Source organism: Dichotomopilus funicola, assembly GCF_033296635.1.
Source record: "Dichotomopilus funicola strain CBS 141.50 unplaced genomic scaffold C8A04scaffold_16, whole genome shotgun sequence".
Lineage (NCBI taxonomy): Eukaryota > Fungi > Ascomycota > Sordariomycetes > Sordariales > Chaetomiaceae > Dichotomopilus > Dichotomopilus funicola.
The window spans coordinates 338,534-355,088 of NW_026944037.1; the positions used below are offsets into that span (position 1 = coordinate 338,534).

The 16,555-nt window shown below is 56.2% G+C and overlaps 6 protein-coding genes across 6 annotated transcripts; all 6 read right to left on the reverse strand.

Moving 5' to 3' along the window:
• Window positions 1-73: 73 nt before the first annotated feature.
• C8A04DRAFT_10709 (amidase signature domain-containing protein) lies at window positions 74-1,888 on the reverse strand (the record flags this gene model as incomplete). Its single annotated transcript, XM_062776686.1, has 1 exon — window positions 74-1,888. The coding sequence occupies one exon, from the start codon at window positions 1,886-1,888 to the stop codon at window positions 74-76; it is 1,815 nt and encodes a 604-aa protein (XP_062638765.1).
• A 486-nt stretch (window positions 1,889-2,374) lies between these two features.
• On the reverse strand, window positions 2,375-5,008 carry C8A04DRAFT_26904 (uncharacterized protein; the record flags this gene model as incomplete). The annotated part of the gene is made up of 1 exon (XM_062780089.1): window positions 2,375-5,008. The coding sequence occupies one exon, from the start codon at window positions 5,006-5,008 to the stop codon at window positions 2,375-2,377; it is 2,634 nt and encodes an 877-aa protein (XP_062638766.1).
• A 1,020-nt stretch (window positions 5,009-6,028) lies between these two features.
• On the reverse strand, window positions 6,029-7,183 carry C8A04DRAFT_26905 (uncharacterized protein; the record flags this gene model as incomplete). The annotated part of the gene is made up of 1 exon (XM_062780090.1): window positions 6,029-7,183. The coding sequence occupies one exon, from the start codon at window positions 7,181-7,183 to the stop codon at window positions 6,029-6,031; it is 1,155 nt and encodes a 384-aa protein (XP_062638767.1).
• Window positions 7,184-8,224: 1,041 nt separating this feature from the next.
• On the reverse strand, window positions 8,225-9,304 carry C8A04DRAFT_26906 (uncharacterized protein; the record flags this gene model as incomplete). The annotated part of the gene is made up of 2 exons (XM_062780091.1): window positions 8,225-8,648; window positions 8,775-9,304. The coding sequence occupies 2 exons, from the start codon at window positions 9,302-9,304 to the stop codon at window positions 8,225-8,227; spliced, it is 954 nt and encodes a 317-aa protein (XP_062638768.1).
• A 710-nt stretch (window positions 9,305-10,014) lies between these two features.
• C8A04DRAFT_35882 (putative coatomer subunit gamma) lies at window positions 10,015-13,111 on the reverse strand (the record flags this gene model as incomplete). Its single annotated transcript, XM_062783332.1, has 5 exons — window positions 10,015-10,247; window positions 10,324-11,142; window positions 11,199-12,513; window positions 12,596-12,906; window positions 13,036-13,111. The coding sequence occupies 5 exons, from the start codon at window positions 13,109-13,111 to the stop codon at window positions 10,015-10,017; spliced, it is 2,754 nt and encodes a 917-aa protein (XP_062638769.1).
• Window positions 13,112-13,863: 752 nt separating this feature from the next.
• C8A04DRAFT_10665 (uncharacterized protein) lies at window positions 13,864-16,501 on the reverse strand (the record flags this gene model as incomplete). Its single annotated transcript, XM_062776670.1, has 4 exons — window positions 13,864-14,209; window positions 14,296-14,983; window positions 15,043-16,050; window positions 16,120-16,501. The coding sequence occupies 4 exons, from the start codon at window positions 16,499-16,501 to the stop codon at window positions 13,864-13,866; spliced, it is 2,424 nt and encodes an 807-aa protein (XP_062638770.1).
• Window positions 16,502-16,555: the final 54 nt, after the last annotated feature.

Consider the following 16,555-nt stretch of genomic DNA (forward strand, 5'->3'; position numbering starts at 1 on the left):
CGAAACGCTGTAACTAAACCCTTGAAATGCCGAAGCTAATTTCCCCATACTCGGGACAGAATGCAGGCCCGGGTCACAACATCCCCATCGGATATACCCCCTCCCAACCACCCCCCATAATCCCACCCGGCACAACAACAGGCACCCCGTCATACCCCCTCCCCTCTACACTCCCATTCACAAACGGCGGCACCACCCTCACAGGCATAACCACCTCCCCCACAAGCCTCGCAATCTCCAACAACCGCCCTTCACTCCACGGCCGACCGAGAATCTCCATGCCGATCGGCACCCCGACGGGTGCATCAACAGAATACGGCGGGGGAGAAAACCCTGCGGGAATGCAGACGACGGGATAGCCTGTTAGCGCGGCGAGGATGCCGTTGCGGTTTGATTGGGAGGGGGAGTTGACGGGGACGACGAGGGTTTTTTGTTGCGGGTAGATGAGGGCGTCGAGGGGAAAGTGAGTATTATTGGGACTGCGGGAAGTGAAGGTGGCGTCGAGGGCACGGGTTAGGTCTTGGATGCGTTGCAGGGTGGAGAGGTAGGTTGGGTCGCTGGTGGAGAGGTTGGATGCGCGGTGGATGAGGTGGTGTTGGGAAGGAATGACGAGAAAGTCGTGGGTGGAGGAGAAGTAGAGGTCGTGGAAGGTAGTTGGGGGGCGTGTGCGGGAGTGGGTGTTCGACGTGGTGTGTGTCGTGCTGGTGTTACTAGGGGGGGTGTTGCTAGGAGTCGTAGAAGAGGCAGTGCTGCTCAGGTACGCATCGAGCATCTCGCGGAACTCAAAGGCCTGCACGTCTAACTTGGCAATGGCGAGGGAGTCATACAGGGGGTCTGTGATGTTGACGATCTCTACCCCTGCTGCAGTGAGCTTGGCCATCACGCCTGCCATGACCTCGTTGACGGGTGTTGCCTCAGCCGAGGGCGTGTGGTTGAAGAACCCGTTGAGGACCCCCAGACGGAGGCCCTTGAGACTGCCCCCTGCCTGGAGATCAGCAGTGTAGTCCCTGTGCCGTGCCTCGGGGGGGGCCAACATGGTAACGTTGTCCCGTGGGTCGACGCCCACACTGGCCATGACGGTAAGTGCTACCGCGAGGTCCTGGGGGTTGCGGGCCATGGCACCCACCGTGTCCTGGGTGAAGCTGACAGGGACCACACCGGCCCGGGAGATCAGGCCCCGTGTGGGACGGAAGCTGAACAGGGAGTTGGCACTGGCCGGGTTGCGCAGGGAGTTCATGGTGTCGGTCCCTGTGGCAAGCACCGCAAAGTTGGCAGCCACGGCCGCGCCACTTCCACCACTGCTGCCTCCTGGTGTGCGGGTGAGGTCGTAGGGGTTGAGGGTCTGGCCTCCGAGAGAGGACACGGTTAGGCCTTCGAGGGCCATCTCATGCAGGTTGGTCTTGCCCAATATGACAGCCCCCGCATCGATTAGGGCTTTCACTGTCGGGGCATCTTCGGCTGGAGTGTTGCCCGCGAGTGCACGGCCCCCTGCTGTGGTGCTCATGCCCACAGCGTCGAAGTTGTCTTTGAGGAGGACGGGCACACAGAAGAGAGCGCCCAGGGCCGTCACGTTCACATTTTGAGGAAATGAAGTCGCGACTCGCTCATCCAGCTGGTCAGCAACATCAAGGGCGTGTGGGTTGAGAGAAATGATGGCGTTGATGCGGGGGTTGAACTCCTCAATGCGTGCCAGAAAGGAGGACACAATCGCTCTGCATGTTGTGCTGCCCGTGAAGAGTGCTTCATGGAGTTCCGCGATGGTAGTTTCTTGCACTTCAAAGGCATCCTCAAGCGCAGAAGTGGCCGTGATGCAAAGGAGGCAGAGACCGAGACAAAGGAGGAGACTGCTGGTCACTTTGACCCTCCAGCCCCTTTTTGTTCGCACCATGCCGGAGAGTGAAGGCATGGCCTCAGCTCACAAACCAGCAGCTCGGCAGGACGGAGAGCAGCTCGGTTGGTGCGTGGCTGGCCATGAACTTAACCGAAATATTGAGAAACCAAGTAGAAAAAGGAGGGCAGGTATGAGACCCCGGAGAATCAATATGCCATCTACAACGATTGTCTCACGAGGTCTGCACGGGCCCTATCAGACGGTTAATGGCATTTTCGGGGGTCGGGAGAGATGGATATCTTGGTATCTTAATGGAGAAAAAGAAAAAAAAAGAAATCAAAAAATCAAAATTAAAAATAAATATTTAAATCATTTTTTGTCCTCCGAGCATACCGAACACAGGAGAGACAGTGAAGACACAAAGATACACTTGCGCGAGCCAATTCAGAGGAGAAGCCCCGAGAAGATATCCTAAAAAGATCACGGGAAAAAAAAACCACAGAAAAGGCCACAAAACAACCCACCAACGCCCCCTCACTCCTTTCACCTCACTGTTCTCGTGTTTCTCAGCAAGTCCTCCATGACCGTCGTAACCCTTCCCATTCCCGAACCATCCACATCATCCTCCTCCTCCCCAACCAAACCTTGACTTCCCCTTGGACCACGATGACGACGCCACTCCCGACCACCCACCTCAAAGTCCGCCAGCGTCATGTTCAGCGGAGGCAGCATGGACAAGTCCAGGTCCGGGTCCGAGGAAGACATGTCCGGGCCAGAGAGGATGTGCTGGGCTGTCCCTGATGTCCCTGCTGCTGCTGCTGCTGCATTCCGTGAGCTTTCCGCGTGGGTGGTGTAGTGCCCTTCTAACCACTGAGTGAGCGTGATGTGGTCGTCGTTCCCGGCTATCCCGCTGTCCCTCATTTGGGTATTCCTAGCACTTCCACCACTTCCATTCCCGTTCTCCCTTTGATGTGTCCCGTCATGGCCGGCCAGCCCGTCTGTTCCAGACGAAGTGGTCGCGCGTGTGCTGGGTTCGTAGGTGGAAGAACGCGGGGGGCAAATGATCAGCGGTCGGGCCCTTCCTTTGCCTTTCTCTCTTCTGTTAGAGTTGCCATTGCTACTGCCGCTTCCGCTGCTGCTTCCATGGGTACTGCCATGGGTACTGCCATAGATACTACCATGGACACTTCCATGAACGCTCCCGTTCTGGTGACTGGTTGGACGCTCGGAGTCACTGTCGTGAGTTTCATGTGGTTGATGCTCCCCCTCTTCCTGCGGCTGAGGCGGATGTTCATGAGCAGGGCTCATGTCGAAACTCGACTGGGATGTCGACTGCTGCGCTTGCCCCGGCTCTTCCCCAACCCACAGTTGTTCACCTGTTAATCCCGAGTGTTGCGCCATCTGCTCTATAATGGGAATCAACCGGCTGAGCCATTCCGCGTGTGACCGCTCCAGCCGGCCGAGGCGGGTTTCTAGGTCATCGATGACCCCTTGGTTGTTTCTGTTAGGGAGTGTGTTTGCTGGGTGTTCTGTGTGTCCGTTCCCGTTGTCGTTCTCGTTCTCGTTCTCTTTCAAGACACTGTTCCCATTCTCGGTGCTGCTTGTGCCTCCGTTTGTAGTTTCACTGCCATTCCCATTTCCGTTTCCACTCCCGTTGCGTCCCTGAGCCCGGAGTGGTGATCTAACCGGGGGTTGTGGCGAAGAAGTGTCCGGGCTTGGTGTGGATGTGGATGGCTGAGATTGGGTTGCCCCTCGGAGATCCGCCAGGCCACTGACGCGACGAGGATGTCGACTGCGAATACTTTGAGCGGACGCGGCCGTTCTCAACGGAGTCGATAGACCGCCGTTGGTGCTAGTGCCTTCCGAATACTCTTGGCTAGCAAGCGCGGATTGGGGGCTGGTCGGTGAGGTCGGCGACGGATCGGGTGAGCTCGCGGAGACAATATCTGACAGAGCATGGGGTTCGTAGAGTGCGCCCCCGTACAGCCTGGCGAGTGGCGGGTTCGGGGTGCCCCGGACAGATACCCGGGGGTTTACCCCTGAAGAAGGGGGAGGGTGGAATGATGCTAATTGTGATGATGATGATGCGCCGGCAGAGTATGCGGGCTCCTCCTCCTCTCCTTCCTCGACCGGCACCTGAGCCACGTCGGTATCTGTGTCTCCCCGGTAGCCGCCCAGAGATTGTGATCCTGTGTCACTCCCTTGCGGGTCTACCTGGCTCGAATGGGCTGTGTAAAATACGTCGTTGTCTGAGTCGGACTCCTGGCCACCACCACCACCGCCAGCACCACCATAACCACTGCCCGCACCGTGGAACGACCCGGGCAGAACGACCGACGAGCGGAGTGACGGCGGGGTGGTGCTCCCGGCTGTTGCTGTAACGGTCTCGTGAAACAGAAGCGGGCTGACGGGATGACAGGGCCCGCTGATAGAATGACGGCCAGGGGATCGGGTGAGTGGTGGCATCTCGGCGTTTGTCCAGGCTTCGGTTGATATGGAATGACGCCTAGACGTAGCAGTAGAGATAGGATCGGGATCTCGCAGCGGTTGACCTTTGCTTTGACGCCCTGGCGAGCCCGAGCCCTCCCCCCCTTCGGGCTGGTCACGGGCTGCGGGGTCTGCTGCTGCATTGCTTGCCACGAGGTCGAGATGGTCGTGTTCGACCGGGATGGAAATCGCAATATGTCGATGCCCGCCGTCACTTGTGCCCGCAACCGCCGAGTCAGGTAGGACAATATGACCCGGCTTGGCCTTCTTTAGCTCCCGTCGCGACCGGAAGCGGTGGTACAATGGGATCAGAGCCGAACGAAAGCTACCCTTCTTCCGCGGCAGCGGCGCGGAATTGGGCGCCTTAGGATCAAGGGTCACATTATCGGGTCTCGACATTGGGTTTCCAGGGGGCGGGGAGACCTCTCGGAAGAACTTGATCAACTCCCTGGTCATCGTCACTTCGCTTTCTTCCGGATCGGTCGCAGTGTCCCCGTGGACTCCGCCGTTTGGCCGCAGTATTTTGGACGTGAGGGTGGTACCCCCCCGAATGGGCTCGAACTGGGTGTTTCGTTGGGACGTGTTAGATGACTTTGACGGAGAGTTGCCTTCCTCCGCCGAGACGACACTCCCGCGGGCCTGGGTAGTGTTGTGCGGCGAGGGGTTGTCGTTATTCTCCGGTGTCGACATTTTGCAGGTTGAGTCAACTGAATTCACAAGGGGTTCAGTGAGCAAAGGTCAAGATAAATACGATAGGGGTTAACTGTATATTAGACAGGGTCGCCATGAATAGAGAGGATCGTGTTGAAAAGATGGGATAACAGTGGTATGGGATGAACCAAGCATTATGTATACCCATCACCAAAACCTTATCCTCAAATCATTAAGGTACACGCGTAATCCAGAACGGATATGTGATGTGATAAGCGCACAATCCCGATGAGACGCCCGTACGGGTAGCTCTTTACATCGTCAGTTCGCCCGAGAGTACCTTTTCTAGCCGCAGTGTGAGTAGTACGGCTGTCCAATGATTATTCGATAGTGACAACATGTCACGATAGACTCAGGTAGGTGAGGAGAATTCTCGGGACCAACGGCTTATCAACTTGACGGCTAGGGCCGAATACACCATTCAAAGTGAGTTATTCTCGTTCTCTCTCCTTCTCGACTACGCATGAGCGAAATGGAAATGCAAACAGAGTCGGCTGCGCCCGGAAAGGTTCAGTAACTCAATCTAGAGGCCGTAGTGCATTGGTAATGACAAGGCTTCGCAGGCTGTCGGATACTTGGGCTGAGAAAGAATGATGTCAGAACTGACTCGCACTGTCGTCAAGGAGCAGGCGAATTGAACCTTTCTTTGCATCCATGCATATCCCCAGTTGCATGTTGAATGAGGTGGTTCCGTCCGAGCGCCGTTGGCGAATGAAGCCTTAAGGTTGGGATAATTTCACCATAATTGAGAGAGCTGAAGGAACCCACCTCGTGTTAGTCTTTCCTCTAAACCGACCGTTTTATATTGTACTTTTGTTGCTCAACCCCCCCCCCCCCCTCCTCCCAATTCCAAACTTCGTTTCTTACCCCTTCCCCCCTTCTGCTTTTCCTTTTCCCCTTTCCATCTCCCGCTCTTGTTACCAGAACCAGGCCGAGGGTAGGGATTTGGTCGACCGATCATAGTATATTATCACCACCCCACATTCCGGCTCAGCGTGTTCAAGTCGCCAGCGGAGGCTCCTTCGAAATAATTTCCCACGCGTCAGATTCCCTATCGTAATACTCCAGAACTTCATCGACCCAACGCCACAGCCGCCCATCCGCCACAAATCGCGGATTCATCTTGGCTGCGAATGCCACCTTGCGCGCTATCGCTAGTCTTTTAGCGCCAGCTGCATCGAAGTACTCCTTCTCCCGCCGACTGATCTCACTCCCAGGCTCAACATCAGCTGCTAGCTCACAGGCTAGTGCGAGTGCATCGTGGCTCGTGGCTCGTCTCGCTAATATAGCCGATACACTATTGGTGTCGCTTCTGTCAAGCCCAGATGTTACAGGTCCCCCGGCAAGCGCATAGAGTGCCTCGATATGGTCATAATCCTGTAAAGCATCCAAGTTGACCACGCGCATGAATCGTGAGACCATCTGGCCGGCCTTCCAGTAGTTGGGCTCGATTTTACCACCACTGATATTTTTGTTTTCGGTTTCGATACCGGAGCGGAAGGCATTTACCAAGGACGAATCTAACACCAAGTCTCTGGGATGTGGTAGGCCTGGAGTAGCGAATAGCTGGGCTGGAGGAACTGTAGAGGAGAATGCCCAGTCGATGACACACGTGATGTTCAAGTCATCGTCAACGAAAAGGTTCTGGACACTGATGTCGTGGTGGTAAAGGGGGAAGCCGGGGGCTGACTGGCTGACAGGACGAACCATGTGGGGGATGATAGAATTTCGGAGGAGGTGGCTCGCGAGGCAATACTGCAATCGGTTCGAGCTCGAGTCCACCATCCCTCCAAGGGCCACAAAGTCATTCCAGCGATCTGTCGCAGCGTAGTACTTGGCGAAGTCGTGGTATTCTTGTGGGACAGGAACAGGGGCACGGAGGACATGGTGGCCCATCGGAAGCCGCTTGGCATGGAGACGAAGGGCTATGGCGAGGGAGGAATAATAGTCTGCTTCGTCATAGAAAGGACCACGCGGGACGTCCTCGATCATTCCCCGGTCTTCGGGAACATGCCCTGGGGAGAGACACTTGTCGATGTAATATCCCCGGTCGCCCTCAAAGAGAGATCCAATTGTCGGAAAGCGTAGATCCAATAACTGACGAGCGTAGCAACCAAGTTGTCGCATAATTTTCTGCTTCTCTTCGTTGGTCATTACTCGGTCTGCGGTAGAACCGTTCATCCGGGAGTGTTCATGTGTGTGTGTTTGCCAGTCGTACTTCGCAAGTGGATGCCCAGTCGCCTTGCTCATCAGGATCCACCGACCATGTTCGATAGGAGCGGAGGCTTGGTCGCGGAGGCTTGGCCACGTCTATTCTGACTTCTCCCCTAGATGTGCTGAGAACGCGGCTCCAGTCCGACCTTTATCAGCTTCCCCCGATTCTTCACGCGTTCTTGGGTCTTCCATGTCACCCCGTACTCAGTCGAACGCTGGCAGTGGCCGAATTGGGAACGTGGGTTGCTTTTGTTCCCGTTATTGTTCTGCAAGCCCCCGAACACAAGAGAAACAGGTAGGATGGAGTAGAATAACCTCGGTAAGGCGAAACGGACATCACCCAAGCTAGGGAAGATGCTACTTAGAATCAGCCCCAATCGCAGGAGAAACTGTCCTTATCGGACCACCCCAACGGTCTCGATGGGGTATCGGCACAGGAGGGCCGACTGCTCATAATGATCATGAACCACGTGAACTAATTATCTGGCCCGGGCACTCATCCGGGCTGGCCGTGTAGACAAGAAAATTGAGGTTCCGAATGCCGACAAGGACGTGATATTCCGGCTCTCCTGTATGATCTTTAAGAAAGCTGAAGGCGACATTCCTGTGGATTTTGAGAGCGCCGTGTTTGACTTGTCCGATGATGATCAGGCGTGTTTTATGGAGACAAATATTTGGGACTTGGCGTATAGATACCGCCATATGTAAGCGTATTATCTACACGACGGGTCATTGGTAATAGCATGAGAATTCAACATCATCGATCAGTTGCCGTCAAATTTGGACTTTGATGATGTCCACCACTTTCTGAGGCGACCGGGTTCCTGCTCTACTTTCGCCGGCGAGCGGCACAGCCAGTCGCTGAGCAGCAAGCGGTCGCTCCAGACACCTCATTCAATGGGGTAGCAAAAAGGAGGAGCAGCCGGAAGTTGGCGGACAGGTAGATAAGACTCTCGTTGTCCAGCAGTGTAAGTGAGTATACTACACTCTAGCCTTTGCCCTGGGGATGGGCGACGCCGGGAGCTCCACAGGATCCATTATCACTTCTAATTCGTGCTTAACACTTCTTCTCCCGGCCAATTCATGCCTCACGCCTTTCCCAATGATTTCACAGCCCTCGGCGTCTAACTCGACTTTCTCGAAGCGAGTTTGAGAGGCCCGTTTCTTGTTTTGTCGTGTCCTCCTTCGTTTCCAGGCCCAAATACCCCCTGCGAGGAAACACGCGAGAACAACGCAGACCACCACGGGGATGACGATGCGAAGTGTATTATTGTCTGTGGCCGCGGTGGATGAGGAATCGTCGCTGGGTGATGAGTTATTAAGGTTATCGGCGCCATTGCTGGGGTTTGCGGTGTTTCGACCAGATGTCCGAGATGGCGAAGGCGTAGCGGCGGTATCACTGAGTCTGGAAATAAGAAAGGGATGGATCAGCATGGGCAACCCGAAGCAAACGGGCCCCCTTTCGTAGAATTATACTGGGTATCCATCGACAGCAGGAGCCGGGGGTATTAGGCGTGCGAAGCATACTAACCTTGTTTCGGTCGCCGTGGTCTCCGGACTCGAGGCGGTCGTTTCCACACTCGAAGCTGTCGTCTCCACGCTCGAGCCCGTCATCGTCGTGCTCTGTCCAGGCACTCCCGTATCGCTCGTCGCCGTCGTCGGCGGCGGCCGTGACCCCGATCCCGTTGCTGTCTCGCTCCGCACCGGCGGCTTCACCGACTGATCCTTCTTCACAACACACAACTCCCCAAACCCCCCATTCGCCTCCGGATCACCATTACTAACACAATCATACCCAAACGGACAACACGTCGTCCCACCGCAGGCAGCAAGCGTGCTATTCAGCGCAGTGGTCTTGACAGTCGACTCCGGATCAGTCTCGGCGTCCATCAGCGAGACGTTGCACACGATGGGCGCGATCCGCTCACAGCTGGATCTGGACGGGCAGCAGAGCACTGTTGTGCCGCCCGCGAGGAGGTTGCATGTTGTGTCGGTGGGGCAGCAGAAGTTGGAGGGGATGTTGGGTTGCGGGCAGAGGACGTAGTTGGCGGCGCAGGACATCGTCGCGAGGCTATCGGGTTGTGTTTACTTCTGTTTTGTTTCTTCTTCGTCGGGGATCCGGGAGGCGAGTGTGTGTGGTTTTGACTGGGGAAGGATAGACGGCGACAATGAGCTATGGAGTTGCTAGCTAAGGAGAATGAAGAATGCGATGACACGATGAAAAGCATTCCCAATGAAGTGGACGAAGACATCATCTCCACTCACTCACACACTTACACACACAACACACCGAACCACACACTGAACATCGCCAAGCCCCGGAAGGCTGTGAAGGCGGTTTCGTTAGCCGCGCCGGACGCACAGTAGCGAACCAGTCGCATACTATGCTGAGGGGGCCAAAAATCCTTCCGGCCACCATTAAGCGCCGTGGTGCACTGCGCCCAATGACAACTGTTTCGAAGCGAATGAGTCCCTCCAAAACTACCGGCATACAGCTGAGCGGGTAATTTACAAAGAGGGAAAAGAGTCGGGGCTACACACGAAGGGAAGCGGACAGCGATTCATCAGCTTTTTTTGCTACCGATCGATCTATCCCCGGAGTCAAATCACATTCATACTTAACCAGACAACCGCTACCGCCCCCTTCCGCCCCGCCCCCGACATGGATGATTTTGAGAAAATGCTCATCATTCTTTTGCAAAATAACGAGAGCAAGCAAAAAAACGCAACAGAATACCAACGCCATGCGTTTCGTTTTCCCCCCGTCATCATTAAGCCACAGACGCCACCACCAGCGCAGCCACCCCTTCCTCCTCGCTCCTCACCGTGATCTTGGTCGTGACGCCCGTCTTGGTGGAGAAGGCCAACCGCACATTGGCAGCGACCCGCCCGCCGTTGACGGTCTTGCCGAGGAGCTTGAGCGTGTGCGTTGTTTGGTTGACGGGGACGTCTGTTCCTTCTAGTGGCTGGAGTGAAAGCGCCTTGGCCAGTTGTTCGGTCGCCTCTGTTATCGGGGTTAGTATTGCGGTCGTGGGTGTGTGATCTTGATGCGGACAATCGGGGAGTTGTGCTTAACGTACCTGCTATGCTCTTCATGCCGCTGAGCTGTAATGTCTCATCGGCCTCCTCTCCTTGGGCACCAACTTGCTCCCAAATATGCGCAAAGTTGCCCGCAAATGTTGGGACGACGTAATCGCTGCCAGACAAGTCAAACTCGGACACCTCGTATTCGTCCTCGTAGCCGCTCTCCTCCGGCTCGTTGGTCGTAGGGTCGATCTCTTTGCTGGTGAACTTGAGGATGTTGGAAAAGGTGCTGACGGGCAGCGAGCCTTCGCCCTGGAGCTTCTGGAACGCAACGTAGACCTTTCCGGGTACGTCGGTCTCGAGCTTCTCGGCCTGGACAATGAACACCTCCTCGAGCTCGTCCTCTTCCGACGGGGTTGCCATCACGGACACGTTCTCTAATACGGTCGCCGGAAGCGTGTTCTTCACCTCGTACTGCAGAACGATATGTTCCTTGAAGATGTGCTTGATAACACCAACCACATACTCGGTCTCCGCCTCGGTCAGTTCCACGAGAGGAGAGGATTTCAGCACGCTGCCGAACTCCTTCATCTCGGGAATCTGTAGAAGCTCCTCCGCGTACTTCTGGGCCGCAGCCGACGCCGAAGCGGCAGCCTCGGCGGCTGTGGGAGCCGCCTTGGTTGGGCCAATCTTGGGCGGTTTGAGCGACGGGGTGGTGGCGGTGAGTTTCTTGGTCCTGTCCTCGGCATCGGCTTGCTCGCGGGTAACGACCGGGATCTTGGAGATATCGAACGGCTCGTCAAATGCCGACTTGTCGTCCGAGGTGACATACATGACGAGCTGGTGCTCGAAGAACGGAAGAGCAAACATGTTGTCTGCAGCTGTCTGTTAGCAACGGAAAATAAGACATTGAGAGGCATGTGGCACCTACCATTCTTGACGAATCTTGTGGCCAACTCATCTTCCTCATGCATGAGCCTGAGATTGAGAGCCGCACGATCCCGGACTTCGTCATCCACATCATCCAGGCACCGGGTGAGGAGAACATCCACGCTGCGCTTGACTTCAGGGTCCTTCTGACCAACACCAAATTTAGCCAACGCAGTGACCGCAGCCGCGCGCACGATGGCGTTCTCCAGCACAACGCGGTTGTAGATATAGCGGATGTACTTGGTGGGCTGGGACGTCTTGGGGCCCTCCAGACCAAGGAGATGGAGAATGCGGACAGCCAGTTTAGTGAACTCGCAGTCCTCGATGAACTCGCAAAGGTGGGCAAGCGCCTCTTCCTTCGAGTCCGGCACGAACTTGATCAGATCGAACATGCTCTCCACAACGGCGCGCTTGAACTCGTAGCCGCCTTCGTCGCGCAGGATACCGCTGAGGAACTGGAGCATACCTGCCTGCTTGCTCGGGAACTTCAAGCAGAGCGTCCGGATGGCCTCCACGATGGTGATCTTGAACTCGTCCGTGATCTCAGACATGAAGCCCGAGATCTGTTTCATTAGGCGGTCCACGCTGGCTTCGTTGCCGGTCTTGAGGAGAGTCGTGATCGCGAACGTGGCGATAGAGCGGTTGCTGTTCGAGATGAGAAGTTCAATATCCGGGTTGCACACGTTAACGACTTGTGGCTTGAACGACGCGATGTTGTGCAGGATGCGGAGAGCGGCGAATTTGGTGACGGCGCGGGGCGAGCTGAGGAAGAGCTGGAGAACATGAACCGCCTGGGTTACTTCGGCATCCGTAACGTCCCGCATGTCGCTGATCGCCTTGGCCGCCTCAAAGTTGACCATCTCGCTCTTGTGCCTGAGCCAGCCGTCCAGGAGCTGCATCATGGGTTTCCGGAGCTGGGGGTCCTCCTCCGCAAGCTGAGAGGCCAACCGGACGAGCATGACGATGGCCGCCGGGTTCTTCATCGCACCAGCCGCCCCAAATTGCTGAACCATCTTGACCAACGCCATCCTGTCGTGCATCCTCATCTGGTACAGCAAGCCGATCGCGTGGTACTGGGTCATGGTCGAGTTGTTGACAGGGAGATTTCCGGAGGACGAAGAGAACCCCAAGGAGAAGCCCCCAGACGACTTGGTGCTGGCTGCTGCCTCTTGGGTCTCGCTCTGCCACCGCTTGACGACATCGCGGGCGATTGGGAGGAGGTGGTAGGACGACACGAGGGCGGATGACGAGACGGAGGGGTTCTTGTCGACGATCGCAGTCTTCATGACACGCTCAATGGACTGGACTGTAGTAGCCTAATCATATTCCATGTCAGTGCCCACCCAGAGTCAAGAACCTATTCCTGGTGCTCAGGCAAGCCAAAGCTGCCGCACATACATCAATAATGCGACACAGAGCCCGAATCGCGTTCGGCCGGTAGATCGAGTCGGTACTGCCACCCGTATCCTTCATGATGGTGCTGGTGACCATAATGATATCCTCGGCGGAGCTGGCCAGCTCCTTGATGACAAGGTGGACCATCTGGCGAAGGCTGGCATCTTTATTTTGGAAGAGCTTCGAGATACCAAAGAAGAGTGTGGTGGCTTCTGTGCTCGGGAACTTCTCGCCGGTGTAGAGGAGAAGGGCGATCTTGGTGAGGAGGACTCGGCATCGGCGCGGCTGGATCGGGGACGTGTTGAACAATCGGGCTGCGGATCACGGAGCGTTGAGCCATAATTAGCTGCTGCAGCGGCGGGCGCAGAGACGTCGTGGGTTCTGCGGGTGTGTGCGTGTAGATACAAGCATCGGGGGGTGGGCTTGTGTTGCCGAGCACTCACCTTCTTGGAAAACCTGGGTGCGGTCAATCTTGACCAGACCACCGTCGGCATCCTCGTCTTTCTTCCCGTAACTCATGGTGGGCAGATCGACCTGGGTTGCTTTGGGAGAAAGCAGCAAAGTCGGGCTGGAGCTGTGTGAGCCTGTGCAAGTTTCCCAACTCGCGACGTTGCCAATTCAATGCTGCGAAATGGGGGGTGGATGCCCCACAACAGGGGTTGCTGGCGTGCACGGTCCATCTACACCCTCACACCCGGCAGCCAAGCGAGTCAAGTTGCCAAGACAAAGAGTACAGGGGAATGAGCATGCCGCTTTGAAAGGCATGGAACTGACTTACATAGCACACAGCACATTATGCTAAGTAACTGAGTACTGAACTGACGGCCTAGGATGGACAGGACTGTGTATGAATAATACAAAGGTTTATTTTCCACAATTTTTGTTAAGACGTGTCACCGAAGTAACCGCCCAATCAACGAACAGAAAAGAGCGTGATCGGTGCCCGCTGTTAGCTGTAGTTAAGTGGCTCCCTATTCCTAGGCAAGTAATTACTTCGTAAAGGCAGGAAGCCAACAACCAGCCAGCGAGATCCAGAAACATGTTCGCCGGGTCCGGAAACTCTTTGTAAAGCAAAACAGCAAACCTGAGGGGCCTACAAGAAACCCTTCCAAATAATGCAGAACTAGCTTTTGACAGAAACCACTCAGCCAAGTGGTCACAAAGTAATTCGACCCTGCTGGGTATCCCAAGACCAGCTCTTATTCCTCTCTTCGCTGACAAGCAGGTGCGAGACAAGATGCCCGATATGGCGACGCCCCCATCATCATGAATTAAGCTGCGACCTGAGCCTCCGCAGGCACCTCCGTCTGGGCTTGGGCTTGGGGTTCGGGCTGGGGCTGGGGCTGACCCTCGCCCTCGGCCTGGGGTTGGGGTTGAGGTTCGGCTTGGGTCAACTGCAGCTGTTCCTCGGGGTTGGCATCCGCCGGTGGGAGGGGAGCTGGGGCGGGAGCGGGATTGGCCGTCGCGTCCTCATCCACATATTCCGTGTTGACAGGCTGGTCGTTAACAACATCGGCTTCTCTGCGGTCCGGGTTCTTGCCCACTGCCTTGACGGCTTCCCGCTCCTTCTTGCCCAAAACGACGAGATCAAAGCCTCGAGGTAAGAGAACATCGGCTCTGTTAAAAATGTTAGTAGGTGCCCGAAACCAATCAAAAAAAAAAAAGGCAAAAGGGGCCATCCTCCAGGTAATCAGTTGACTTACTTGAGGAAATCCTGCTTCAAGAGGCGCGCCTTGTCTCGGAGCGCCTGCTGGTCACGCCGATGCTCAAACGGGATCGTACCCGCCGTGATTTCCTTCTCAATCGTGCTCCATTTGCATTGATACGTGTCAACCGCCTTGACAAGCAGGGCAATATCGCGGCGTACCCAAGCTTGTCGGACTTGCGGCGCCTTGGCCTTGCGAGCAGCGGCCGTGAGCTCTCGGGATCGCCGCGAAAGAGCTTCAAAGTCGGGTGTGTTATCCGCTCCAGGCGGCAGCGGATATTGAGACGAGGCGAGCGATCCGGTCTCCGGAGCGGCAGCGGACGAGGACACTTGGGCCGCCTCGGCTGCCGCGTTCTTCTTGGTCCGCTTGGCCCGGGGCTTCTTGGGCCGTGGTGTTGCTGATGAAGCCCCATCCATGTTCGGGTCGTCTGTGGCCCGTCTCTTGTCACCGGCAACCTGAGCAGCTGATGCGGCAAATGCATGGCCGCTTGCCTGGACACCGCCCTGTTGCGGTAGATTGGGGTAGTTCGGTTCAACCGACGGACTGCCAAAACCTGGCGGGTAAGGAATCCGTGGCGCGGGGGAATATGAGTCCTGAGAGAGCGGGTGAGATGGGTATCCTGGAGTCCCTTGCTGTTCGAGCTGTTTCATCATCCGCAATGAGGTCAAATTATATCTGAGGCACACTGTTAGTTAGGAAATGGGACAATGGAACGATGGTGAAGGGAAAAAAATAAGGAAACACCGTACTCTTGCCCCGCCCGGTCGAATGACTGGCTGATTGAATCGCCTTCCAGCTGCGACCGGATTTGAGAATCGGTGGCGGAAGCGGCACTCGGATATCCAGCCTCATGTTGGAACAGGTTTTTGATACCCGTTAATCGCTCCCTGACGAACGCGCGTAGGTTGTAGACAAACTCGGAAAAGGGGAATTTCTCTTGCAGCTGGCTCAGGTCAAGACCACCTTCAACCACCTGATTTGGCAGGGCACTGCAGATGGCTGCGAACTGGTCCTGAATAGCGGTCCCCTCAGAGGTATCCCGTTCAATTGGGTGCAGATGGAGGGCGTCTTTGTTACCGCCCAGGAAAGCCTCGACCGAGTCGACGGAAACATCGCCGCGACACCAAATGTTGGCGACCTCCTGCCAAGGGTGGAATGAGGCGGAGCCGGCCTCTTGGAGTGCCTGCAGTGTGGCGATGGATAGCTGAGTCCGGATCATCAAAGCCTGCTGAACAGCCGTCCGATCCACCATGGTCGGGAAGACATCTGGATTGATGCCGAGAAAGGACCCAGGGAAGGTCAAGTTCCACCCCGCCAGTAGCGGCAGGAACTGCTTGCTATCAGCCACCGTGATGTCGTTGAGCAGCGTCGCAAGGTTCGCCGCCGAGGCAATCTTGAAGGCCCTGGACCACTGGGAGGACGTCCTGTCAGGCTGCACGGTGTCGGCGACCAAAACCGGGTCCACGACTGGGTCGCCGCTCTCCTCAACATAATGACCGCGATACGTGTCAAGAGCTTCCTTAAAGCCAATGCGCTCGAATTCCCACGCCTCCTCATCCTCCTGGTCGCTGAAGAGATGCTCACAAAGATCGTCCGCAGCATTGAAGAGACGCGGTAGCATCACGCTCATTAGTTTGGACTTGGCCACTCGCTGGCTTGGCGACTCAGTGATTGCAGAAGACGCCAGAACAGACCTATGGCGAGCCGGAGTGCCAAACGCATGAGATGGAGCCGGCCCTGGCTGCGTGGAGCCTACAAAAGTGATGTCAGCAATGGCCTGGATGTCAAAGTGTTTGTTCTTGCAAGCAAGCAACCACGTACCAAGGGGCTCTGGCTGGGACGAGTAGACACTTCGAATGCTTCTGACACTGCCGCCACCCCGAGTAGCACGGCGGGCGACAAGAGTTTCGGCCTGCGCACGCGGACTCTTCACGATGGGGAGGAGCGGAGGTGGCATACTTCCATCCTGCGGCCCCGCGATAGCCGGGTCGATAACCTGCTGGTATGCCGACCTGGCTATCTCGGCATCGGCCTGAGAACTCGACTCATCTTCCTGCTCCGGCTGCTCGAGCGCCTCGGAGGACAGTTGGGGCTCGTCTGGTTGAGCCGTGGGTTGTTGTTGGCGCGTTGAACGACGGGTTCCGCCTGTGGCAGGCTCCTGCGCTGCACGCGATGTCGGGCGGGCTTTCCCACGACCAGACATTGAGTCGGATACACTTGGCAAAGAAAATCGTCGATGAAAATGTAATTCTGATGA